At 40.1% G+C, this 26,519-nt stretch overlaps 3 protein-coding genes across 11 annotated transcripts in view; 1 reads left to right on the top strand and 2 right to left on the bottom strand.

Annotated features, from left to right (window-relative positions):
• The window catches only part of gfra1a (gdnf family receptor alpha 1a), a 79,496-nt gene extending 71,233 nt beyond the window's left edge, over positions 1–8,263 (bottom strand). For both annotated transcript variants that reach the window (XM_060871735.1, XM_060871736.1), the window contains exons 1-3: positions 7,805–8,263; positions 6,918–7,208; positions 5,629–5,712 (exon numbers count right to left, since the gene is read on the bottom strand). In XM_060871735.1, coding sequence (XP_060727718.1) covers positions 5,629–5,712; positions 6,918–7,208; positions 7,805–7,844 — 415 coding nt within the window. In that variant the 5' untranslated portion in view covers positions 7,845–8,263. The remainder of the gene's footprint in view (positions 1–5,628; positions 5,713–6,917; positions 7,209–7,804) is intronic.
• Positions 8,264–11,462: 3,199 nt separating this feature from the next.
• ccdc172 (coiled-coil domain containing 172) lies at positions 11,463–18,675 on the top strand. 6 transcript variants are annotated; one of them, XM_060871741.1, is made up of 8 exons: positions 11,463–11,637; positions 12,207–12,292; positions 13,747–13,863; positions 14,814–14,979; positions 15,569–15,670; positions 15,759–15,861; positions 17,194–17,275; positions 17,476–18,675. In XM_060871741.1, exons 1-8 carry the CDS (start codon positions 11,538–11,540, stop codon positions 17,500–17,502), a joined length of 783 nt encoding a protein of 260 aa, XP_060727724.1. In that variant the 5' UTR covers positions 11,463–11,537; the 3' UTR covers positions 17,503–18,675. The 6 variants fall into 6 exon arrangements, 4 of the variants coding, with proteins under 4 accessions (XP_060727724.1, XP_060727722.1, XP_060727723.1 ...); XR_009648568.1 differs by having other exon boundaries at positions 15,569–15,861; positions 17,476–17,532; XM_060871739.1 differs by having other exon boundaries at positions 17,194–18,675.
• A 3,012-nt stretch (positions 18,676–21,687) lies between these two features.
• si:ch1073-126c3.2 (uncharacterized protein LOC555816 homolog) lies at positions 21,688–26,045 on the bottom strand. 3 transcript variants are annotated; one of them, XM_060871742.1, is made up of 7 exons: positions 25,821–26,045; positions 25,208–25,247; positions 23,379–23,470; positions 22,908–23,022; positions 22,708–22,820; positions 22,255–22,369; positions 21,688–22,018 (listed from the first exon to the last, which is right to left on the bottom strand). In XM_060871742.1, the coding sequence occupies exons 1-7, from the start codon at positions 25,854–25,856 to the stop codon at positions 21,843–21,845; spliced, it is 687 nt and encodes a 228-aa protein (XP_060727725.1). In that variant the 5' UTR covers positions 25,857–26,045; the 3' UTR covers positions 21,688–21,842. The 3 variants fall into 3 exon arrangements, with proteins under 3 accessions (XP_060727725.1, XP_060727726.1, XP_060727727.1); XM_060871743.1 differs by having other exon boundaries at positions 24,013–25,247; positions 25,817–26,039; XM_060871744.1 differs by lacking the exon at positions 25,821–26,045 and having other exon boundaries at positions 24,013–25,416.
• Positions 26,046–26,519: the final 474 nt, after the last annotated feature.

Raw genomic sequence — 26,519 nt, 5'->3', positions numbered from 1 at the left:
AGAATCAAACGTCGTAATATTCAGCTGTTTATAAAGTTACCACAGAATGTTTTTTTATTACAGAATAAGATTGAGAAATGACTGTAAAAAGTACTTTTACGGTAAAAGTACCGATAGGTTTATTATTTCGAAAAGCTTTGACAGAATGATGTGATTTTTTTTTGTATTTTGGTTTGATGGATCTTTGCTAGAATAGTGATGATGATGATGATGATGATGATGATGATGATGATGATGATGTTGATAAGAATAAAAGAAAATCTTCTCTGGAGAATCTCCCAGGGAACCGACTCATCTTTATTCATAGTTGCTTCTACAGATTATGTGATGTCCGCGTTCTTTTTTCGAGCTCTACCCAGTAATTTAAGCAATTTCAATCCAACCAACTCAGCACACTGCCTATTATCCTTTGTGTCACATTCTCTTGCTGCTCCCATTTTTCCTCAAAGACCTCGTAAGCTGTAAATGACAAGCAGCTGACGGTAAAGATGAATCTATCCGCAAACTCAATAACTCGACGCTGTGCATTTCCTGACAATGGATTTCATTGTTTTCTGAAGTGTACATTTTCAGACAAACTGAATTAGGCTTTTTGCTTGTTTTTTTGTGCTTTTTAATGGCTGGATCGTGGATTGTTTCATGACTGAGCAGCCGCCTGCGATGCCTAGGCTTTTCCAGTTGGCCGAGTTTGGAGGAGCGCGTGATTGAAATAGGCATGTGTGGGGGGACCATGGAGAGTGTATGTGTGTGTGTGTGTGTGTGTGTGTGTGTGTGCGCGCTTGATGGAGAGGTAATGTGAGAGGGAGTTGTGTACTGTGTGATTGAGCTCTTTTGCTCTCTAAAGCTAATGGTGTGCCAGTAATACAGAGTTAACTCTTACCTCATGATAGAGAGAGATAGAGAGAGAGAGCGAGAGAGAGAGAGAGAAATGTACAAAAAGGGTTCTGTTTGACTTAGAAGTGGATCAGAGCTTGACAATAGTTAGGAAATTGTTTCTGAGGTCGAGGAACGTTTCAAAACCTAACAAGTGTTTATTTTATTTATTTATATATTAATTTATTTATTAAGTATGTTTTTTCTTAAAAAGAAATGACTAAGATTTTGTGTCAGAAAAAAAAAACGCTAACCAGCTCCTGTTATCGCTTACATCATAACGTTTCCTATAAACTCCATTCGCTCACCAAGCGTAAACTCCTCTGTCCTGAAAACTTCTTTGAAAAGTGCTGACGCTAGAGATTCATTCCAAAAAAACGCAATAAAAAAGTTCCAGTATCAACAATCACGCACTTATTGCTAAAGCATTGTTTTTAATCCTTTTAGCTTGTTATGCTGTTACATTTTTATCAGCTTTTGGTGTATCTGAAAGTATATGGCTCTGTGATTGAACAGGAAGCTTCCCATGTCACAGTACCATGAAACCACTATAAAGGACTGAGGTATAAACACTTTGCAGTGTTTTCCAGTTGCATCTCTATTGTTTATTTACTGTAATCCCGTATTCCTTAAATGTCCCTTTACCCTCCGCATTTCACTAGCTTTCCATCAGAAAGCTTTTTCACTCTCTGCTCTTAACCTCAGGCCCAACCCGGTGATTCATATCCGGGTGATCTGTCGGATTTAAAACTAAATATAGCTTTCCTCTGATTGCACTACTTCACTTTACCTTTCAGCCCATTAGGAAGCAGATTTGTGTACATGTGTGTTTACGAGTGCCTGAGTGCCAGATTTCTCGATCATCACTACTCCATCCTTCTTCCAGCACACATGACCTTTTATCCAGGAGCTGTTTTATTTTAGTGCCACTCCTTCTCTGGTCTGGAGAAGATAGGAGACGTCTGATAAAGTATTTAATTGAGCGGAAACCGCATCGATATTGCGATCACTCGTCCATCACAGATTAAACATGCACCCGAAACTCTCGACTGCTCAGAGTGCTCACGAAACTTAGCTCCATTTCTAAAAGATTTCTTTAATCATTGAATTGTAATGTTTGTGTATTGTATCATGTCTAATTCCTTTAACTGCTCATCAACGATATTTACAATTAAGTGATGCATCAATAACTTCAGGATGGTCGCAATTTTGCGATCTCAGAATTTAACACAAAATTAAGAAAACTCCTAACACAATATTCAGGGCTTGACATTTTTTTCTTGAACAGAGATGACAGACAAGGATAATGTAATGCCACCTTCCAGAAAAAGCTCTTGCCATTAAGCCAAAAAAAAGGAGGAAAAATCATGGGATAGAAAATAAGGACCGATGCCATTGTTTTAAGCACAAAACAAACTACATTAACCAAAACTGCATTAAACAAACTACATTAAACAAAAGCAAGAGGTAACAAACAAGCAAACAAATAAAAATATAAATAATATGATATACAAATTACAGCAAGCATACAGTTTAAAAAGCTATAAAAAAAAAAAAAGAAAAAGAAAAAGTTCCAGATCGTTTTTTTCACGTTCAAAATGGGTTTGATTATTCTGTTATCAGAATCAGTCCCTCCAGAATTTTACGATTTTGTGATTGTCCGGAGAACTCTGAGGAGCTTGCTTTATTTATTTATTTATTTATTTATTTATTTATTTATTTTAAATGATGCAGATTTTCCACAGATTTGGGCTAAAATCCAGCTTCTTCAATTCATGTGTGTGGAACATGAGTACAGATCTCCTAAAGAAAGTCATTTCATGTGTGTCTCCATGAATCCTGTGCTTGCAATTTCAGGTAGTTTTTTGCAAAAATATTTGAAAGAATTTTAAAAAAGCAGAAAAAAAAAATCAAGCATTTTTTAGCCACCGCAATCCTGAAATGACCGACTTATAATTATGGTGAAATCCAGTCCCGGGACAGAGCTAAGTAATTGAAGGTTAAAGGATTTTCTCAAAAACCCAACTGAGGCTGTCCTGGGAATTGACCTCGTAACCCTCTGGTCATTAAAACAGAACCTTATCCACAATCTTAAACATTATGAGGAAAACTGTGGTGCTGTGATTTCTTCTGATATATAACATTGCAGTTTGCATGTGCTACATCTGTTGTATTTATTCATTTAGAGTACTTTTTTTACTTTTAATGTTGTGGAACGGCCCCCTAAGATCGTCATAATACGAATTAACCCCAAGTTGCTAACTTGTCTATCCTGTAGACATTTGTGTCAACAAACTCAAATACAAAGCGATGACTTTGCAGACTCCCCGTCTAAAACTGAACCAGCTTTTAAAACTGAACACTGGAGACTCCTTTCTATGAATGCGGAAAAACGTCACGGAAAACGTCACGGAAAACTTTACTACATCGACAACTAAACTTGGTGTACAGCGAGCCGAAAGCGTGTTTAGATCCATCAGGTCATCTGTTAGCTGTTACTATTGTAACGATAACAAATAATATAAACATACTGACGTCAGAGCTACTGCTCCGAGCACTGACCAATCAGATTTGAGAATTGAGCTAACAACAACAAACAATTCTAAGTAGCAAGCTAAGAGTCAAGCTTCTGGGCTCTGACTTTGTTTGGATATTTGGTATTTTATGGGAACTCCATGCCTGTACAGAACTAATCCAAATCCAAACAAATCATAATTTCTTTCCAACTCCGTCTGCTGAGAAGGCGCCGTGAGCATTGGCAGCACACGCCAGAGACCTGAACCCTCCAGACTCCACCAGCGTATTGTGTCTGTCTCCGGCGGCATCTTGACACGTTAAACTCCTTTTGTAGGTTAGGAATCACAGCCTCAGAGCACAGCTGTCAATCAAAGTCAATAGCTTTTCAACAGGGGAATAAGGAGCGATCTCGCATTCCAGGCCTTTTCCCCGTAAATCTGTCTTTGTTCTCAAGGATGCTGAGAAAATTCAAACGTGGAAAAGTAGTGAGGCGCGTGCTATTTGTAATTAACATAGTGTTTTGTTCTGTGACTCATGTTCTCTAAGGGGAGCTCGTGATTCTTTGAGGTTTGTAGTTTTTTCTCATTTCAGTCACATTGACTTGGAGGAGAGAGAAAGTTTTGCACAGGTCATGAACCAAAATTTGTTCAGGAACTAAAAGCGCTTCTGCTTAGTAATTGCTGGTTTGCTTTGGATTTAAACTGGTGTGAACATGAATGACGCTTGATCTAATCAAGGAAAAGCGAATTCTGTTGACTTGACAGGAAAAAAATATTAAAATAATAAAATTAAAAAGTAATAAAAGATGGGGGGCACGGTGGCTTAGTGGTTAGCACGTTCGCCTCACACCTCCAGGGTTGGGGGTTTGATACCAGCCTCCGCCTTGTGTGTGTGGAGTTTGCATGTTCTACCCGTGCCTCGGGGGTTTCCTCCGGGTACTCCGGTTTCCTCCCCCAGTCCAAAGACATGCATGGTAGGTTGATTGGCGTCTCGAAAATTGTCCATAGTGTGTGAGTGCGTGAGTGAATGAGAGTGTGTGTGTGTGCCCTGCGATGGGTTGGCACTCCGTCCAGGGTGTATCCTGCCTTGATGCACCATGACGCCTGAGATAGGCACAGGCTCCCCGTGACCCGAGATAGTTCGGATAAGCGGTAGAAAATAAATGAATGAATGAGTAATAAAACATTGGCGTGATGAAGCGGAGTCACAATTGCCGCACTTTATTTTAATTATTTTTATGTTTTATTCATCTAAATTCAGAGTGATTTACATTTTCATTCAAAAAAAAAAAAAAAAGGAACTTTAAGAAACGATCCGGTGACGTTATTCCATCAGTTATTTAAAAAATGTGTCTTTAAAAAAAACACTGACAGCAGACAAATTTTAAATAAGCGAAGTAAATCTCCTCAAAGTAAAGGTCAATTCTTCATTAAATAAATCCACATTAATAACCTGCTTATCATTCGATTTAGACATTTTTTAATTGTCCATAGACGTTACTATATGAATTGTAGACCGTAGACACGAATTGTAGACACGAAATGAGACCGTATTACAGTATGGCGTAGTATTACGTTTATTTTATCCATTTCCAGAGAACATTTAAGGAAAGATTATAGCTGCTATGTTAGCAGTGTGTTGCATGTGTATGTGTGTGTTAGGGTGGTATGGAGGATGATATACTGTGTAGTCTGCTGTGTTCAAAACTACAGCTTATGTTTGACAGAACGCAGATGACGTGCCGTTAAAAACACCAAGAATATTTTACGTCTCGCATAACTATCTGACTCCAGCACTAAAGGACAGCATTTAGTCGACTTGAGATGAGCAACCCGTAACGTTTGACTTCACTCGGTTCAGTGAACCCTTCTGCTTTCCACCATCTGCTGCTCAGCTCATTTGGTTATGAAATAGAGAGCACCACTGCCACCAAGAGGCCGATCGTAAACGGCAACCAAATCAGAAGCCACACACACACACACACACACACACAAAGACGCAAAGACACACGTACTCCACACAGTATTCCACATCGTTAGTAATGAAGTACCCGTGAAATAAACTTCAGTCCAAACCATATATCCTCATGCAGAGTTCCACAGCATGCAGTCACAGAAAAGGAAGTTGGAAAGCAGTGAACAAGAAAACAAGAACGCCTGATAATCGTTTGAAAGTCAGGATCAGAGAAAAGGCTCTGCAATGTAATGTAATTTAGTGAATAATATCAGCCGATCCTACCTGAATAGATGGGCGCCAATCGAAATATATCAGATGCACGGCTAGTCATGGGCTCGTAAGGAGATTCCTCCAGTAAATCATTTCCTGTCGATCAAACAAACACAATGATTAAAAATGGAGCTCTGTACATAAAATTGTCATGCCCTTATGTGGGGTTCGGTTTTACGAGGCTGTTTTTGGCTGTTATTTACATTTCCGGCTGGTTGTGCATATTGTTCAGAGGTGGAAGGGGCTGAGAGATCAAACAGCTTCACACTCAATAAACTCTAACTCACGTTTTCACGTTTTGTGTGTGTGTGTGTGTGTGTTTGTTTGTCTGTGTGTGTGTGTGTGTGTGTGTGTGTGTGTGAGTGAGACTGGGATATAACCCAGACCGTTAGCTCTGCAAAATGGCCACTCTAGAGTCTAGAATTAAGACCTTGTGGTCCACGTTTTCCTGGGAAAATATCCTGTTTGCTTCATCTGAGAGGAATAATGTAAACACTGATCTATTGAAGTGATCTAGTGTAATCTATATAGATCTATGGTGATGTATTGTTACCTGTATTGATCTATAGTTATACTGTACTGTGTGATCTGCAGCGATCTACCATAGTGTGACCGATAGTGATCTATAATGATGTATTGGGATCTGTCAAGATCCATAGGAATCTTACACGATCCATTGTGATCTGTAGTTATATGTATTGACCTGTTGTTGTTTATAGTGTTCTAGTATGGCCAGCAGTGATCTCTTGTGCTCCACAGTGATCTGCAGTGAAACTATTGTGATCTCAAGTTCTATATGTGTCTTTAGTGTCTGAAGATCATTACAAGGATTTACCTGTGATCTCTAGTGCTCTGTAACGATCTATAATGATCTATAGTGATATGTAGTGATCGGTTGTTATCTGTTGTGATCTAGTGCGATGACCTGCAGGGACCTCTAGTGATCTCTAGTTCCTTGTAGATCACGATTGATCAATTACAGATAACTGTAATGATCTAGATCTATAGTGTCTGTAGCGCATCATATTTATCTGTAATGATATATAGTGGTCTATATTTGATTGTTTGTTTGTTTACTTGTAACTGTTTGCACCAGGTTGCACAGATGCACATTATGTGGCTAGGACTAACTTACTTTATGTCCTTTGCTATGTGTTGTGGTACGTAGTTGTTGTTTTATGTGCTATGTAGTACCATGGTCCTGGAGAAATGTTGTACTGCTTCATGTATATATGGTTAAAATGACGATAAATGCTCCTTGACTTGAAACAAACTTCTTGACTTGATATTGAAGTGAACACCTTGTAAATGTTGGTAGAGTCCCCAGTAGATGCGCAGGCAGTTCTTCTCCTTCTTCATGCCTCTTTTGCACCGGCAGTTGTACAGCGGGCTCTGCTTGAGTGCGTCCAAGGCGCTGCGGCACTCATCTCTCCCCTCGGCACTGATGTTGCCTTCCTTCCCGGCTATGCACTGCCTCATAGTCCGATACTTTGTGCTGCATCCCGGCTCCTTTAAGCACAGCTCACTGGCTCCGACGCAGTCCATCCGGCTCGCTGCAGCAAACACTGACTTTTCTGCAGAGAGCAGGACGTCTGTGCGTGGAAACATGTTAATCCTTAACTCGTCCAGTTACACCACAACAACAACACTAACCACTTCAATGTCCTGGATACGAGTTAATTTAACACTAATTAGTCTGTGCCTATAAAGCAAATATCCTTTTTCTGTTCCTGCTTGGGGTCGATAAAAGTAATTTCCCAAGTTCTCAGCCAGGTTTATGAGCTTCCTACACATCAGTTTGGAGAGAATTAACCACAGACAAGCTGCAGATTAAACCACAAACAGATTTTTATTCTAGGCTGCAGTGAAAAACAAAGCCCCTGCTCTCACTGGCCATTACAATAAAACATAGTGAGGTTGTCGTGTCTTTTACATGCAAACAAACACATTTTCAGTCCAAGAGGACAGAGATTCTCTCTAAGACTTCATTCAAGAGAGGAATCTTTAACTGCGGTTAAAATAAGCACTTTTTTTTCTTATCGTGTTACAGTTCGTTCTGTGCTCTATGGAAACATGATGTCATTGAAATAGGATTGAATGAAACAATAGAATAAGTTCGTAAATAAAAACAAAAAAACAAAAAAGTTGTTAGATTTTGTAATCCATGTGAGGAAAACGGGGCACTTACCCAGCAGCGGCAGGAGAACGCAAAGCGTGGAGACGATCATCTCGGGTCCGATCTGCGTTTCTAGCGCGCGGTCCTGCTTGTGTGTGTGTGTGTGTGTGTGTGTGTGTGTGTGTGTGTGTGTGTGTGTGTGTGTGTGAAGCAGCTCACTGATTACAGACCCACACGCTGGTCTTTACATCCATCGGAGCATCTTCTCACTCTTTACACGCGCTCCTGTTCCAGCACCGGGATTCCCACAATCAGAAAAAAAGTGATGGTAGTTAGTAAGGTTCCTTAAAAGCGCTCCGGTATCAGGACGCGCCGGGACGGGATGGTCTTGCGGTGCTCGTGCATGGGGAGGTTTATAAAAAAAGACACACGGATCGCTTTGTTAGGTGTCCAAAAAACAAAAAGTCCGGAGTTGCAGCACGCGGCACGGCGCGCGGTGTGGCACTAAACAGGAGCGCGCGCTCCTGCGACCTCAGCGGTCCCGAACACTCCCTCACTCACCCCACACCACCCACCCCAGCACACGCGCGCGCGCCCGCACACACACACACACACACACACTTTTTTTTATTTTTTTTTTATTTTTACGCACGCGCTGCCATGAATCCTTTTGTGTATATGCTAACACGTGAATTAGGGAAAACGTGCTGAAGATTATTATTATAATTGATTATGCTTATAATTTTTTATTTCATATTCAAATAATATGATTATTATTGTTGTTCATTTTAAAAGATTATTCAGTGAAAATAATTATTATTAAAAAAAAAAACCTATGCTGAACAAAAAATTGAAAATTTAATATGCTGAAATGGACTAAATATTTATTTATAAACGTGTAATAACACTTTAATATCGAATCGTGAGTCTCCTTCTGTTGCTAAAATCTTGCACTGTTCTACTAATTTTCTTCGTTGTCTAACACAAGGAGTCACACAGTCACTGCTTTGAGGCTTTAAACTCTATTAGTCTTTCCGCTGGCCCCTAGATAATAAAATTATGAAGTCAGTCCTTCTGAGGTCATATTTTCTATTTGTAGGCCCAAATGCTCGGGGTCACACTCCTCAGATGATGATGTAAGTCAGACGCCATGGTCTGATTTCAGTGCTTTGTGTCATCTGGCCTGAGAGAACCTTGTATAAAAAAAGTAGCTCATGTTATCCTCTTTAAGAAAAAACTCTATCCTGACCTAAACTGACCTTTTTTTGTCTTAAATCGCCTGAACAGAAGCAGTACGTAGAGTACAAACAGTATAAAACTTTAATATGTGCCTTTTCTCGCAGCATGTTTGGCTTCCCACATTTGTGTCATTTGGCTGACTCACTTTTTATCAGCAAAAAAAAAAAAAGAGAAAAGTGAGAGATGTGAGTTTTAGTTCAGCCATGAGTTATAGGATTAAACTGGTGGAGATTGCCATCTATTGGTGTAGTGTGGTTGTATGTCAAATGATGCCCTGCTGAACATAAAGTGCACTAATCATACACTTTTGGAGGGAATACGGAGCCATTTGGGATTCAGCCAGAGAAATAATTTACAGTAAAGTAGAGAAGAAAGAGAGAGAGAGAGAGAGAGAGAGTGAGTGACTCAATCACAAATATGGCTAGTGTATGTACAGAATAGGGTATATAGGGTATATTATTTTATACCCTATGTAGTGCACATATATAGATAGTGGGAAATCCTATATACATGAACAAACTCTGTTAATTCATAGATCATTCCTGCCTGTATCCAGTAGACCAATCATGTTACAACAATACATAAATAGGTCAAAAGCTTTAGTTTAGCCCCATCTTCAGAGTGAAATTGTGACCTTAATCATAATGTTGGTGCCAACAATATTCAGCAAGCTTGTGTTGGTTCTGCTAGATGAATCGTCTCGTTGATGCCAGATTGGTTTCACCTGGAACACTCACTCACTCACTCACTCACTCACTCACTCACTCACTCACTCAATCACTTTCTACCGCTTATCATTGGGCATCAAGGCAGGATACACCCTGGACGGAGTGCCAACCCATCGCAGGGCACACACACTCTCATTCACTCACGCAATCACACACTTTGGACAATTTTCCAGAGATGCCAATCAACCTACCATACATGTCTTTGGACCGGGGGAGGAAACCGGAGTCCTGGAACACTCAAATCTCAAATAACCAATCATTACAACAATGGTGAAAAGAAAAGCATCTCAAATCACACAAACAGATCAAATCTGGAGGTGGATGAAGCTTCGGGACAACATCTATAATTGAAGTGTTTCATCAATGATCAACAGCATTAAACAGCATCTTAAATGGATCAACATATGGTGTGTTGTTCTTTAACTAATAAAGACTAACTAATTTCTCTTTCCAGCACTATTGAATACAAATCAAATTTCAATTCCTCTGTTATTTGCACATGTAACATATAATTTACATGCCGTTGATCGATCTAGATGCATTTTAGCTCACGGGCTGGTGAAGCGTTTTTCATATCATATCTGAGTAGATCTGTAGTGAAGCACAATCGATTTCAAATGCACATATTAATCAATGTGCTTCTCTTCTATTTTAATGAACTTTAAGTGCCAAGTGATATGTTTACTTACAGACTTTTGGCAAGCAGTGCTCTGGAAATTTACCGCTCTAATGACCAGACTGATTTGTATCCTTTGCTATCGAGCTTAGTGACAATTCTGATTGTGATTTACGAGTGTGTACATGATCCGGTATCAGGAAAATCCTATTTTAATTGTGCAGTCACGATGAGTAAGCAGGTCTTGGAAGAGAATGAGTAGGGTTAAAAGGTATCAGTCTGAATCATATGAAAAGCCTGAGTCGATATTGATGGAGCCTCGGTCACGAGTGAGCGTTCACACTATAATGTGCCTCGTGGCTTCGGATCAAACACCATACCCTGGAAATTGGACGAGGTGAAGGATGATGTGACGAACACTGAAGAGCTGAATGGCACAGGATTACAGTTATTGAATGCTGACTGTGCTTATTAAATGCGAAACAGCTCAGAGGCTGGTGGTTCTTAATGGACCCAGGAGCACATCTGTGATAAATTACAGGCAATGTTGGAATTGGAAAGAATGAAAAAGTACGGATGTGTGACTCGTATTTGGTACTGATGTTTCAGTGCCAGAAAATGTTAGATTTCATGATTTTTAAAATGTTAGATAAAATTTTAGAACAAATTTATTATCCATTTTATCCGTTCAAATAGGTATATATTAATTGTTCTGTATAAACAGATTTAATATTTATGCAATATTTTTATGCCCTATTTTTAATCTGGTGGGTTAATAGTTAATAATATGTTCACAGGAAATATCTATCTATCTATCTATCTATCTATCTATCTATCTATCTATCTATCTATCTATCTATCTATCTATCTATCTCTCTCTCTCTCTCTATATATATATATATATATATATATATATATCTATCTATCTATCTATATATATATATATATATATAGTTTGTTGATTTGTTTGTTTGTTTTTTATCAGTCTACACAATTTTCAATTTTCAACTGTCCTATAGTGATGAGTCGTTCGACTCTTTTAGCTGAGCCGATTCACACCTCTGAAGAGCCGTTTTCGACGTGTTTCGAAGAGAAATAAAAGTGCCTGGGAGTCGATTAGTGAGTCGACTCATCGACACATCTGATACACTGAACAGAACCGTTAATTCCTTCACCAAACAAGTCGTTTAGGCAAACCGTTTGAGAAAAATTGTAAAGAAATATGAGTTCAGATGTTAATGATGTGAGTCTGGATTCTCTGTATCAGCAGATTTTGTTAGCTGAACAACAAACATCCGAAAACACAGGAAAGCTTCATGAAGGTAACGTTAGCTAACTAGCTAACTAGCGCTAATCGCGTTTGTCACTCAGAAGCAAATATTACGACTGTTAAGGCGACATATTACAGTTTATTTCATTTGATTGATGATATTTAGTTCATTATTGTTTTGTGAACTGGAAATATTTTTCAAAAGTACGTTTGTTTGTTTGTTTAGTCAATAAATGGATTTTGTAGTTTGTAATACTGTATGTACATATACACATAAAAGAAGCAGACAGAAATCTAGTTTTATTAGTTTTATTAGAATATTTAGAAACGCTAATCATGACTTTTGTAGGAAAAAAGCGAATGAATATAATTTCTCCAAGAAAATGTGTAAAAAACTAACGACATTTTCGACATGACGTGATTGTAAAGTGGGCGGGGCCTTCATTGTCGATTCTGTTTCAAACAATTTTGTCAAAAAAATACCTTAAAAAAAAAAAAATCAATTAAGAACAGTTGAATCTTTATAATGTCTTGTTTATCTGTTTATGTGTTGTGTCATGCCTTATCTCGGACCATACCTAGAGTTTTATCACGCTGAACTTTAATGGTTTTCTCTTTCAGTAAAATCATCCATCATTAAGGCTGAGAAGGAAATCAAGTCCTTCACCGAGAAGCTGGAGCGTGCGTATACTGAACTGGACGAGAAGGTCAGGTTGCTTTACCTCTCCGTTCGATTCCGTTTGATCCAAGGCTTGAATAAATTTCCTCGTGATTTCCGGTCATTTATCTGGGGATCGGTGCAATTCCAGGACTGTCGTAACACATCTGGTTTATAAGACGTTAGCAGTACATGTGTATGATTCGTTTTGCGATTCCTTTTGCATAACATCGGGATTATTCTTAATACCTAAATGAATTCTAAAATTTTTCATATAGCATTTGTTTTCAAACCCACTTCTCAATACCCAAGGTGCGTCTCAGCTTTTCTAACCAACGTGAACAATCTATTTCCAGTTGTAGAGATTAAACGCTGAGCGTCGTGTCAGCAGCACGTTAAGTTTGGACAGTTAATCGTATTCAGGTAGTGGAACGGAACAGAAGAAGGGCAGGATGGCGCAGGATACGAGTTTTAATCCCATCTGCATGCACAGTAGCCTAGTATATGGGTGATTTGTTTTATGACTGATACTCTTGATCTATTTGGAGGGCTTCATTAAAGATGAAGAGGATCGATGGGATGCGGCAGTGCAAAATCAATCGCTTGTTTCCGCTGGATTACATTAGTCCGGTTAACCCTTTACAGATCCTGCGTTGTGCTCTTGTATCTGTCACAGATGTGTTCGACACGACTTTATTAAACCGTGCACAGGAATTGCCGTAAAGGAATGTATACACATAGCTATAACATCTAAAAAAAATAGAAATAAATAATCAACTAATGGTATAAAATAAGTCATATTTGTGTCACTGTACTTCCAAAAGCTCTACTTTATTGTATTTCTCTTAAATTTTGTCATGCAGCATGGCGTCTAAAGCAAACAGGCCACTAGAAAGGGAAGGTTTTACCATAAATATATGGTCATTTGTGGGCGTGTCTTTATGCAAATTAGCTTTGCTATGCACGGGTAAAGTTAGTTTTGAATGTATGTTTTTTTAAAAAAATTTTTTTTTTTTTTTTTAATGTTTTATGCCTGGCCTTTATTTAAAAGACCGCTCAGTCAGCGAAACATCACAAAAGGACTGGTTTGTGGTTTAAGAATCGAATGTGTACAGCAAAGAGAGGACAATATATTATTTTATATTATAAAATGTGATCATTTCTGACTGAATTTTTTTATGTTAGGTCTCTCATTATGCTCGCACTGCATTGTGGGAACAATTACCTAAATGACTTAGTGTGTCTTTTACACTTGACTGACTCGCTATAGGAACATCACGCAGTTCTTTAATGACACGCAGGCTTTTATGATTACTCCAATTACAGCTCGACCTCCAAACAATGATAGGAAGAAGCATTGTACACACCCTCTGTGTTCCTTCGGTGTTGCTCTTAACATGTACTAACATTCAACTGAAACCTTGTGTATCACAGCACTGCTGCGGTTGTAGAATTAAAAGCGTCTTGCAGCTCCATGATGTAGAACCTCAAATCTGTTCCCAGGCTCAGCTGGAGTCTGAAATTTTGCTGCAGCTAAAACTGAACAAGAGACAACAAGAAGAAATGGAGAAGAAAAAGAAGGACTTGCTCGAGCAACAGAATGGGCTCAGAGAGGAGATGGTGCGTACAGAGTTATCGCTGGGGTTATTTTAATTTCGGCAATTTGTTGCCAATATGAAGAGGATAAAACAGGAAGGGAAGCAGGCAGTTTGGAAAATAAATAGAGGCAGAGGCAAGATAATGAAGATCCCAAATGAGCCATGTTCTTCACTCGACATTTTAATAGTGGAGAGAAATTACACCGAAGTCTAAATGATTTCTCACTTAAATGTTTTGCATGCTTGGAAATCTCTGTGAGATGATAAAGTAAATTCCACAATCTTATTAACGATTTTGTAATTCTTCTTATTTATTAAGCTGCCAATCAGGCAAAACACTTGTGGTCTGGCTGTTATAGGAAAATAATCAACAGTGAGGCGGACCGGACGTTGAGTATTTAAAACAACACATCCTGAAGTGCTTTATTCATCTTATACCACAGCAGTTTCCTAACAGTTAATCTTTTAAAACACACACACACACTCTCACACACACACACTCACACACACACACGCACATGGAAATCAACAGCTCCATTCAGACGCATATTATTTTTTAGCAATTATGTGGAATAATTTCAATGTATTTACTAGTACTTTTTTTTTTTATATGTAAAGAATTCCGTATAATTATAAATAATTGCATTTTATATTCAGATTTAATTTTCTAGTTAATTATTTCATAAGGTGATCTAACAGGTAGAGTTTCTTATTATTGTTATTATTATTAATATTATTATTATTATTATTATTATTATTATTATTATTATTATTATTATTATTATTAGATACACCTCTATATATCGTCAATTGTAATAGCAGAACCTCACCACTAGAGGTCCAGATTTACCAGTTTTTATATTTTTATACTGAAATATTTATCAGTTTTAGAGGGTTAGTTTCTCCTACGTTCCTATAATTATATGTATATTATATATATGTATATATTTTTTTTAATGTCTAAACCTGCAGGAGCGAATACAAAGAGAGATAGCAGAGGAGAAAGAGAAGTTTATGAACATGATCAGAACCTTCAACAGCGACTTTAACCTGCTGAAAAACAGGGACCTTGTCTTCCACCACCAGACCAAATCTGAAATACAGACTCTCCAGTCAGAATCTGAGGCACTAAGCAAAGGTAGATTGATGCCCTTTCTTAGGGAGCTTACGACTCAGCTCCTCTTAATTGAACCGGTTTTAGCGAGCAGGATTTAAACAGGCAGTTCCAACATTATAAATGTGACGTGTGACCTCTTATTGAACTGTCTGCTCTGACTCCCCGTACTGCACCTGCTCACGTGACCTTCCGCAGTCAGATGTTCGCTTACGTATTGTAGCACTGTTGAATTCTCAGTTCTGATGAGTCAGAAGGTGTTGATTCATTTTCACAAAAATTTCAGTATTCACGTAAGGAGTCTTCAGTGTCAGTAGAATAAGAAACTGCAATCTTTAGAAAAAGATTTTAATAGTTTACATTAGTGTTTTGGGCACCTGAAACATTTGGTGCATAATAAAAAATACTTGAGCGAACAAAAAAGACAAAAACTGACAAAAGCGCTTCACAGACGCCCGAAGACACAACTTCAGTTAGCTGTTGTATGGGACATAAAACTTAAACAAAGCTTCATACTTCTCACTTTATTTTCTGCTCTTGTTCATCTGTTCTTCTCCTCACTGAACTGTACTTTACTGTAAAATCCTAATTGACCTTGCGCTCGTATTCTCAGAGATAGAGAGGCTGAAGCAAGAAAAGACGCAGCTGATCACTTTGCAAACCGAGCAACAATCTTTAAGTGCCGAGCTTAAGGGGCTGCACTCACAACTAACAGGTGAAAACAAGATTCTGCCTAAAACCCGGTTACTTTTTGAAAGCGCCGTGCCGACTGGAGAGCGTTTTGATATTGTACGTGTGCACAGATGTGGAGAGGGAGCTGGAGGAGGCAGTGGCACACACCGAGTCACTGAAGATCGAAAGGGAAACAGCCATTCAGAAACCTCAGACAGACAGCACCTGCCTCAGGTAAGCTCGTGTACGCGTCAAGGCTCCTGGGACGGAACGAAAGGCGCGGTCAATACGTCAAATACCCATCAGAGTGTAGATGCGGTTTATTAACCCTGAATCAGAATCTTTTTGACCCACACGCAGCCCCCTCATTCATCTCTGTGTCCGTACGTCTCTCAGTAAATAACACGACTCCAGATCCATCCCTTTAATTAAGCCTTTGATATATATTACCCATGTTATCCGGTCTGGAGTCAGGTCCCACTTCACAACAACATCTAGTTGCTCTATCATGTCCCCGATGAAGGGGACGGGATCAATAGATAGCGTGTCTCTGGCAGGAAGCTGTTTCGCCTACAGCTGTGTAAATCATACACACGCCCATCGATGTTCACACAAATCTCTCTCATTAGCATCCTGCCGGATCACAGCCCTGGGAGGTGCTGAAGACGCAGCCAGCGTGGCGGTTCTTCTTCAGGGTGTAACCGTAAATCACTTTCAAATAGCTGTTGCTTCATACACGGGGTATCGACCGCGCGAAATCGAACGCTGAAACGTCTTCGAAACAGGCGGCATGTAAAAATGGGTCGAATGAAATGGATTAGGAGCTACTACATTGACATGCTGCATCAAAACAATAATACACAAGTCAAAATGAAAGTCTACGACTTACAGGGCGGGTTTAAAGAAAATGAACGTAAGGCTTCTCAACGTGGGACAGAAATAATGAATCTAATTAAAGTGCAACACAGAACAGGTCAACACATTAGGATAATCAAGCGAAACCATAGCAAATGCATACAGAGTGATCTGAGAAGAGAAAACACTTCAACAGTTGCTTGTAATAAACATTCATTCATTCATCTTCTACCGCTTATCCGAACTACCTCGGGTCACGGGGAGCCTGTGCCTATTTCAGGCGTCATCGGGCATCAAGGCAGGATACACCCTGGACGGAGTGCCAACCCATCGCAGGACACACACACACACACACACTCTCATTCACTCACGCACTCACACACTAGGGACAATTTTCCAGAGATGCCAATCAACCTACCATGCATGTCTTTGGACCGGGGGAGGAAACCGGAGTACCCGGAGGAAACCCCCAAGGCACGGGGAGAACATGCAAACTCCACACACACACAAGGTGGAGGTGGGAATCGAACCCCCAACCCTGGAGGTGTGAGGCGAACGTGCTAACCACTAAGCCACCGTGCCCCCCTTGTAATAAACAATTCGTTCTTAAAAAATGACAACTGCAGAGTCACATTGCCTCACTGTTACTGTTGCTTAGCCACTCGTGTGTGTGTGTGTGTGTGTGTGTGTGTGTGTGTGTTTGTACGGAAGACTGAAGAAAGATCTAGAAGCACATAAGGAGCTGGAGATGCTGCATGCGACCCTCAGCACAGAAATTCACGTCTTGCTTTCGGTAACTGTGCTCGTTACGAATCCAACGAGGCACCGTTTTTGTGTCACTTTTTACTTTTTCCCATAAACCCATAATGGCAGGTGAAATCATCTGTGACACTTTGACACTTTGGTTATTTATGGGAAAGAAATAATGGCAACACGAATAGATCTATGTCTGATTCCATCTGCTAACCAAATGCGATGTTCCTCTCTCGACAGGAATTATCACAGAAGCCGAAGGCGTGACGAGCTACTCAGGTCGCTTTCGTTCAGCAGTTACACGAGTTCGACGTTCACGGACAACGTGTTCTGTTTCATGGTTTGTTGAAGAGTTCACAAAACAACCCACGAGTTCAGCTTGAGGTTTACATGTTTCTGTTAGGAATCTGTCTCTGCTCAGTCCCTGCTCTGTGTAAACTGTGGAATGCTGCCCTCTAGTGCACAAAGCTGTCAACGACAAGCCCAAATACAATACAGTCCACTTCCTGCTTGTTGTGGCCTTGATGTATGGCAGAAAACCCACCAGTCACAGTGATGAGGTCTTTATTAGTTCAGATTACTCAGATTAATTAGATTCATTACTATTAGTTTATTTACAGCCAGCTGTAGTCCATACTTTGGGTTGAGATTTCACACACACTGAAGATGCAGTGTATGAGATGTGATTTTTTTTATTTTTTTTATTCATCAGCTGCCATCTAGTGGCCATTTACTAACAGTACATTCAATAAATAAACATTACACAGAAATGAGTGTACACAAGAATAACTACATACTCTTTCTCTCTACACACACTCTTTACTCACACTATACACACATGCTCTCTACACACACACTCCTATTTTCTCTACACACACTTTCTCTACACACACTATACACACACTTCTCTCTATACACTTTCTGTACACTCTCTTTACTCATACTATACACACTCTACACACACTGCTGTTTTCTCTCTCCACACTCTTTCTCTGCACACACTTTCTCTACACACACTATACACACTCTTTCTACACACACTCTTTTTTACTCTACACACACTTTCTGTACACACTCTCTTTACTCACATGATACACACACTTTCTCTACACACACTTTCTGTACACACACTCCTTTTTTCTCTACACACTCTCTCTACACACACACTTTCTGTACACACACTCTTTACTCACATGATACACACACTTTCTCTACACACTTTTTCTCTCTCTACACACACTCTTCCCCTCTACACACACTCTTCTCTCTACACTCACTTTTTCTCTCTCTACACACACTCTTCCTCTCTACACATACTCTTCCTCTCTACACATACTCTTCCTCTCTGCACATACTCTTCCTCTCTACACACACTTTTTCTCTCGCTACACACACTCTTCCTCTCTACACACACTTTTTCTCTCTCTACACACACTCTTCCTCTCTACACACACTTTTTCTCTCTCTACACACACTCTTCTCTCTACACACACTTTTTCTCTCTCTACACACACTCGTCCTCTCTACACACACTTTTTCTCTCTCTACACACACTCTTCCTCTCTACACACACTTTTTCTCTCTCTACACACACTCTTCCTCTCTACACACACTTTTTCTCTCTTTACACACACTCTTCCTCTCTACACACACTTTTTCTCTCTCTATACACGCTCTTCCTCTCTACACACACACACACACACTCTCTATACAAAAACTTTTTCTCTCTTTCCACACACACTCTCTCTCTACACCCTCATAAGTAAACAGATTTGACCGATGCCCCACAAATAAGTGAACAGAACCTACAGTGTGTCTTTCTTTAAATAAATAGTCAGTATTTACAACAACGTCTCTTGTCTGAATGAATTTTCGGGAACATTACTGAATGTGACCAAACACAACTGATTTTTGTAGTTCTACCTCAGTGTGTTTTCTGAAGCTACCGTACACAGCCAGCTGTAAACCCACTCTGTGACACCGACACTGAGGATTATCTCCGAGGCCCGCGAGACGCCGACGCTCTTTGTTCCTCTCTTCCCTGTGTGTAATTAATGGGCTGTAATCATGTAGAGGATGATGTGTCATGCTCTTGAAGAAACTCTCCACCCCTGCAATTAGAGCTATTATACTCAGCGCAATCAAAGCTGCTTCTATAAACACTAGTGTCTCGCAAATATTTACCCACTTCTTGTTCCTCGTGTAATTGGAGCAAGACATCCATCCATGTCTTTGAATTACACAAATTACCAGGCGCTGATTGCAGTTTATTCATCGCGCACCTCGGTGCGCACACTTACATTACTACTCCATGATTTAACTAAAGGTTTGTATGTTTTTTTTCCAGCATTTTTAATAAGTATTTAGATTGATTGATTGATTTTTTTTTTTAAATTTGCCGTATCCTTTTAATTAACATCCCCGAACTAAAGTGAACGTACTTGCCACTTACTCTCATCTTACTGTATGCTAATTACGAGGCTAGCCGCTAGTCAGTCTGGAACGTATCGGATATATAACACACGATTAACTTTTAGGATCGTATTTCACCTTATACTTATTCTGATTGGTGATGATTTATTCTCTATCTCAGCAGCTTCAAGACTAATCACAAGTTCATGTTCATGCGCTTTTTTTCGTACGGACGAGAGTCCGCTAGAGGAGCGGAAGATTCTCCGGTGTGAGCATGTCGTACCTCTCGGAGGTAAAGCTGTTTTATAAGATTCTAAATACAAATTATGCTATGTGAGGGAATGATGGTTGCTGTAACACGAATGATATAATAACAGGAAGTGACTTGTTCAAGAAAAAAAAGTCATTAGAGGAATAAAACACTCATTCATTTTCTACCGCTTATCCGAACTACCTCGGGTCACGGGGAGCCTGTGTCTATCTCAGGCGTCATCGGGCATCAAGGCAGGATACACCCTGGACGGAGTGCCAACCCATCACAGGGCACACACACACGCTCTCATTCACTCACGCAATCACACACTATGGACAATTTTCCAGAGATGCCAATCAACCTACCATGCATGTCTTTGGACCGGGGGAGGAAACCGGAGTACCCGGAGGAAACCCCCGAGGCACAGGGAGAACATGCAAACTCCACACACACAAGGCGGAGGCGGGAATCGAACCCCCAACCCTGGAGGTGTGAGGCGAACATGCTAACGACTAAGCCACCGTGCCCCCGCATCCAAATCTACATATGCATAATTAATGTTATCGAAGAGCTTTTATTATTAATTTCCATCCTAATTTAGTCTCCACCCTGGAGAGGTCTCTACTAAAGTGTCATACCAGCTACCAATCCAAGCCATCACGTGTTTTTCAGAGACGTCCTGGAGAAAAGCGCTATCCAACTCATCCCATGTACATGCTCTTACAGATGCTTGTGAAACTACTGGCTACTGTCGCTTTGATTGACAGGAAAGAGCTTAAGCCCCTCCCACACAGAGAGCTCTCTTTGATTCAGACGGTATTATCGTCATCGGGATTCGGTGGACACTTTTCCTCTCAACTCTATCTGTACGTTGCTTGTCATTCGGGAATACTTTCAATATCACGAGTTCTCAAGAATATTTTCCAAAAACAACACGTGATAATCATAATCTGAGTATGTCTGGTGTCATTCTTGTTCACATCCTGGTACCATCACTTCTATTATATATTTTTTATAGTTATATATATTTTGGGGGAAGTCGTGGCCTAATGGTTAGAGAGTTTGTCTCCTAACCCTAAGGTTGTGGGTTCGAGTCTTGGGCCGCCCTTGAGCAAGGCACCGACCCCCCTAACTGCTCCCAGGGCGCCGCAGCATAAATGGCTGCCCACTGCTCCGGGTGTGTGTTCACGGTGTGTGTGTGTGTGTTCACTGCTGTGTGTGTGTGTGCACTTTGGATGGGTTAAATGCAGAGAACAAATTCTGAGTATGGGTCACCGTACTTAGCCGTATGTCCCGTCACTTCACTTCACTTCATATATATATATATATATATCTGCTGGAACATTAAAAAGACCCTCACAGGCATCTGTCACAGACCAGAGTGAGTAAAAAAACAGGAATAAACAGCAGGACAGTTGCAACGAAATCTGGGAACGAACATGAATCGATGTCTGTATCCGTCTTCCCCAGGGTGTGTCACTCTACCGGATCGGTCGAGGATTACTTACCGTACACGCCAGATGTAGCTAATGCACCGATTTGAACACTTTTCAGTACAAGTGATAGAGATGTGAAAAAGCAGGATCATCTGGGATTAAATCACTATCTATAATTCAATGTTTCTGTAGACTCCGTGTTAAGCAGGTGTACCGATGGAGATCCAGGGTACACTGTACACTGTACACTATTTTTACAGTACACTGTACTGTAAAAATAAGGGTCACCGTTTATTATTTATGTAGTCGGAGCTCCCAGGAAACGTCCAGTGATTGACTCCAGACTCCAGATCATGTTTACACCTTTACTTTATTAACCAGATCTGTATTAGCTCTGACTCATACACGTGTATTACAACCATAAGCTGAACACGATGCTAATTATATCATTCATCATCGTTACTCCCAGTTTCCAGCCCACCTGAGAAATAGTAAGCTACTTTTTCTTATCCACACATCAGACAGCTTTGCGTGTAAGGACCGTTGATGTTTTTAGTGCTCAGCTCAATTACGAAGGCGTTAATGATCTCCTGCTCCAGCACCGAGTTACTTTTAGTCGTCCAGCAGTCCTGGTTCGCAGGGAAGTAAGCGGACGACGCGCCTGCTACCCGAACGTTACTCTCTGCGAAGCGAGACGAGAAAACAGAAAAAAGATATAAAACTCTCTGTTCTGATTGGACCGAAGGTGTAAGAAACAGGTTTAACTAGTTATGATAGTAGTAACTATAAACACGATAAACATTCTATAAAAATAATGATAATAATAATAATAATAATAATAAAAGAAGAGCGCTTGATAAAGACCGTGATCTAACATGCACTTATTTTCTTTTGTGGATTCAAAAAGATTTTGCTTACTGTTACAGACGGCCAGCTTGTTGCCGCCCACGTACTGAGTCGTCCACGTGTAGCCAGTGGTGTTGCCGCATGTCTCAAACAGCCTGGAAATCCTCAGGAACCCGAAGTCGTAACGCTGAAGGTGAGGAGCTCGCCGTGTCAACGTCCAAGTTTAACGTTCACAATCACAGGACGAGAGCAAGAGAAATGTTAAAAAGGTTAAAAAATATATCTTATAGATATAATAGATAAAAGATTGTGTGTGTGTGGTGTGTGTGTGTGTGTGTGTGTGTGTGTGTGTGAGAGAGAACAAGGGTGTGAACAGTGCAATGAGAGTCTAGATTGGACATGAGAAAATCCCACATCTATCCACAAGGGGGCGCTTTGGTGTTAATTTCTTGTTTCCTTTTTTTATTTTATTTTTTATTTTCCTGCGAACAGTGTGAGAGTTTTTGTGATTTCTTTTATTCATACCTCATTACACATCGGTTTACAAAAGCGATTCCCGTCAGCAGAGACACACACCAGTCCTCCTTTACTCTGAACTGCTGGAGCCGGGCATTCCTTAGGCGTGGCGTCCTTACACACTGTTCGGGAAATAAAATAAAGAGATCACGTGCTTTTACACGTATGAGAAAAAGCTAGACGTTACAGATATTCAGAGTCGTATTCACCTGCTTTTTGGGTTTTCTTAAGAACATCAGCAAGTCGGTTCAGGTTGCTGAACGCGTCTGCGGTTTGGTTTTCTGTCCACTGAGCAGCGAGCGCTTCCATACACTCGTCTGAGATCTGGAGAAACATACAGTTATGAGCTCCATTCTGATTGGCCAGAAAGTGTTGACAGCTGCAAGGTTCAGATTATTATTATTATTATTATTATTATTATTATTATTATTATTATTATTTCCTTTCTATGTTACGGTTTCTATAGCGATAGATGGAAGGAGTCTCCAGTGTCAGTGCTTTGTAGCAGTCCCAAATAAAACACCTTGTGCTTTCTCACTACATTTATTAGTTTCTAGAGAGCAAAAGAGAACAAGACAGAGTCGTTACGGAGAACTGCAGTGTTTTTGTAGCTGCTTTAACGGAAGAGCGTCTCGTTTCTCCGGACGTTAAAGAAGCAGGAAGTAAAAAGTCAACAGTACCTTTAGCTTCTCTGAGAACTCATCAAAGGTCCACTGGGATGTGGAGCAGTTGGTCGAAGGGGTCTGTGCTTGAACAGTGGCCGAAGACAGCGCTTAGCAACACACACACACAATAACAATCAGCTAGTTGTCACAAAGCATTTAAAGCACACCATTGGGTTTACGTCTGGTGAAAAAACACTTCAGCAGTGTTGGGCGCATTCAGAAACACACACACACACACACACACATACACATACATGCACACACACACACACAGACACATACACACAAACACATACACATGCATACACACACACATATACACACACATACATACACACACTCACACACACACACACACATACATACACACACATACATACATACACACACATACACACACACATACACACACATACACATACACACAAACACACACACACACACATACACACACATACACATACACACACATACATACACACACATACACACATACACACACACACACACATACATATACACACACACACACACACACATACACACACACACACACACACACACACACACACACACACATACATACACACACACACACACACACACACACATATACAAGGGTGTTCTGGACATTAAGTAGGAAACATACCTACAAGCAGTGGAAGCAGTTTCATTGCTCTGGCTGTCATGTTTGTTCTCTGTGGTGTGATGGTTTGTTCCTTGTACTTTTTAGAAAAGCCCCTGATCGCTCTGTTTGCCCGTTCAGGGACACACAGCGTTTGTTCACAGACTTTCCCCGATTACGAAACTTTGAAAACGATTATTAGTTTTGCCAACAGTAGCCGAGCGCCGAAGCCTCACACTGGGTTTTACCTAAATATATCTGGATATTATATCTCGAGTTGAAGCAGGTCCTTAGACATAAAACCCTCCTGTTCTCGTATTTACTTCACCAGCACACAAAGCTGTAGTCGGTGCACGATCAGTACCTCGTTTAGTACCTCGTTTAGTCTCAGACTTTATCTTCGTAAAGGAGATGAATTTGAATCAGATTGCGCAATCGCTTGCAGCACGAGGTGTTAGGAAATTCTGCTAAGCTCTGATGAATACACCTCTGATTTTCTGACAGCACTCTGTGTGTGTGTGTGTGTGTTTATACATGTGTAGGTGGATGAAGCTCTTTTTCGATCTTGGCTCAGTCTGACACTGGCAGGTGAGGTGGAGCTGACTCTCTTGGCAGAATCTCTCTCTCTCTCTCTCTCTCTCTCTCTCTCTCTCTCTCTCTCTCTCTCTCTCTCTGTCTCTCTCTCTCTCTCTCTCTCTCCACCTCTCATACTCTCTTTATTTATTTGTTTGTTTATTGTCGTGAAAGACCTTCATCACATTTTAGGCCTAGTCTGCAAACAATCACAAATGATTCACATGTCACAGAGTTTGTTTGTGAAAGAAAAAGCTTAGCTTTTTTTTTGGGAATGCTAGCAAAGCATAGATCAATCATTAACGCTCATGGTTTAATCCTCGGAGCACGATATGTGGGCTCACGTTTGTTTATTTTTGTTCCTTAACGTTTTTTTAGCGCATTGGTCCGAACACAGAGGAGTCATCCGGAGAGACTCAGCTAAAAAGAGTTAAACGATGATGTAATAACGTACGCCTAGTTTTAGTCTGCTAGTTAATGCATTAATACAGACAAAAGGAAATGGGTGAGGATGCGATTGCGTCGTACGTTACGTTGCACCATCCATTGAAAGAATAATATCTGACCAGTGTTTTAGCTACAGCTTGCAGTCCATGCAATAAAACACAAGACATCAAGTGTCTGTAGATTCTCTTCATCCGTTTACCCGTGACTGCATGCATAGGGAAGGACCCGAAGAAGGTAACCTGAAATGAGGAGTGAATAAAGAAGGAGTGAAGTAAATAACAAAGGAAGAAAGAAGAAAGAAAAGGAGAAGAAAGTAAATAATGAAAGACAAGGAAATCAAAGAAACAAGGATGGATGGAAAGAAAGGAGAACGTGAGGAAAATACGTAAAAGAAGGAAGGAAAGAACCAACAAATGATGAAAAGGAAATAAAAAAGAAACAAGGGGGGAAAGGAGGAACAAAAAGTAGCTAAAGGAAGGAAAGACAGCTACATGAAAGGAAATAAGGGGAAAAAAATAGGATGCAACAAAAGAGGGAAAGTCAAAAAAAGGATCAGCAAGAAGGAACAAAACAACAAATGAACGAAGGGAAGAAAAAACGAAGGAGGAAGAGAAAAGCATAAAAGAACAGAAGGAAGGAGAAAAACAGGAAAGGAAAAGGAATTAAAAGAAGCAAAGCAGAAAAAGAAATAAAAAAAACACACATACATACACATACACATACATACACACACACACACACACACACACACATACATACACACACACACACATACAAGGGTGTTCTGGACATTAAGTAGGAAACATACCTACAAGCAGTGGAAGCAGTTTCATTGCTCTGGCTGTCATGTTTGTTCTCTGTGGTGTGATGGTTTGTTCCTTGTCCTTTTCAGAAAAGCCCCTGACCGCTCTGTTTGCCCGTTCAGGGACACACAGCGTTTGTTCATAGACTTTCCCCGATTACGAAACTTTGAAAACGATTATTAGTTTTGGCAACAGTAGCCGAGCGCCGAATAAAAGAAATAAAAAAACAAGCTAAAAGGAGAAAAAATAGATTAGATAGGAAAAGGATGGAAGAAAGGAAAGAATGAGTAGGTGAGAGTGAATAAATAGGTGGAGTTTAGAAATAAACAGCACTCCAAATAAAATAAATCACTCCCAGAACTGTAAATCACTCTTTTTTTTTTTTTTTTTATTTATTTTGGGATATAATCAGTATTATACTTAGTGGTGACGAGCTCACAGTGTGTTTGAGTTCAAAATTCTACCCTTAAGGGGTCATTCATCAGATGCAGTTTGTTCAAAGCTTCGTTCTTTCAGTGGCTGTAATTTCTAAAATTTATACATTCTTCCTATTTATTTCTATACGTTACATTCAGATGAGTGCCAGTGTGGGGGTTAATAAATATTCACCCTGCTATTCTACCTAGACGTTACTAAAGACGAGTTTACTCAAACATCGAAAATACTGAGAATCAGTTTGTACCTCGAGCTGAAAGGAGCCGCGAGCAG

Source organism: Tachysurus vachellii, chromosome 6 (assembly GCF_030014155.1).
Source record: "Tachysurus vachellii isolate PV-2020 chromosome 6, HZAU_Pvac_v1, whole genome shotgun sequence".
NCBI lineage: Eukaryota > Metazoa > Chordata > Actinopteri > Siluriformes > Bagridae > Tachysurus > Tachysurus vachellii.
This window is presented reverse-complemented; position numbering and strand designations above follow the sequence as displayed.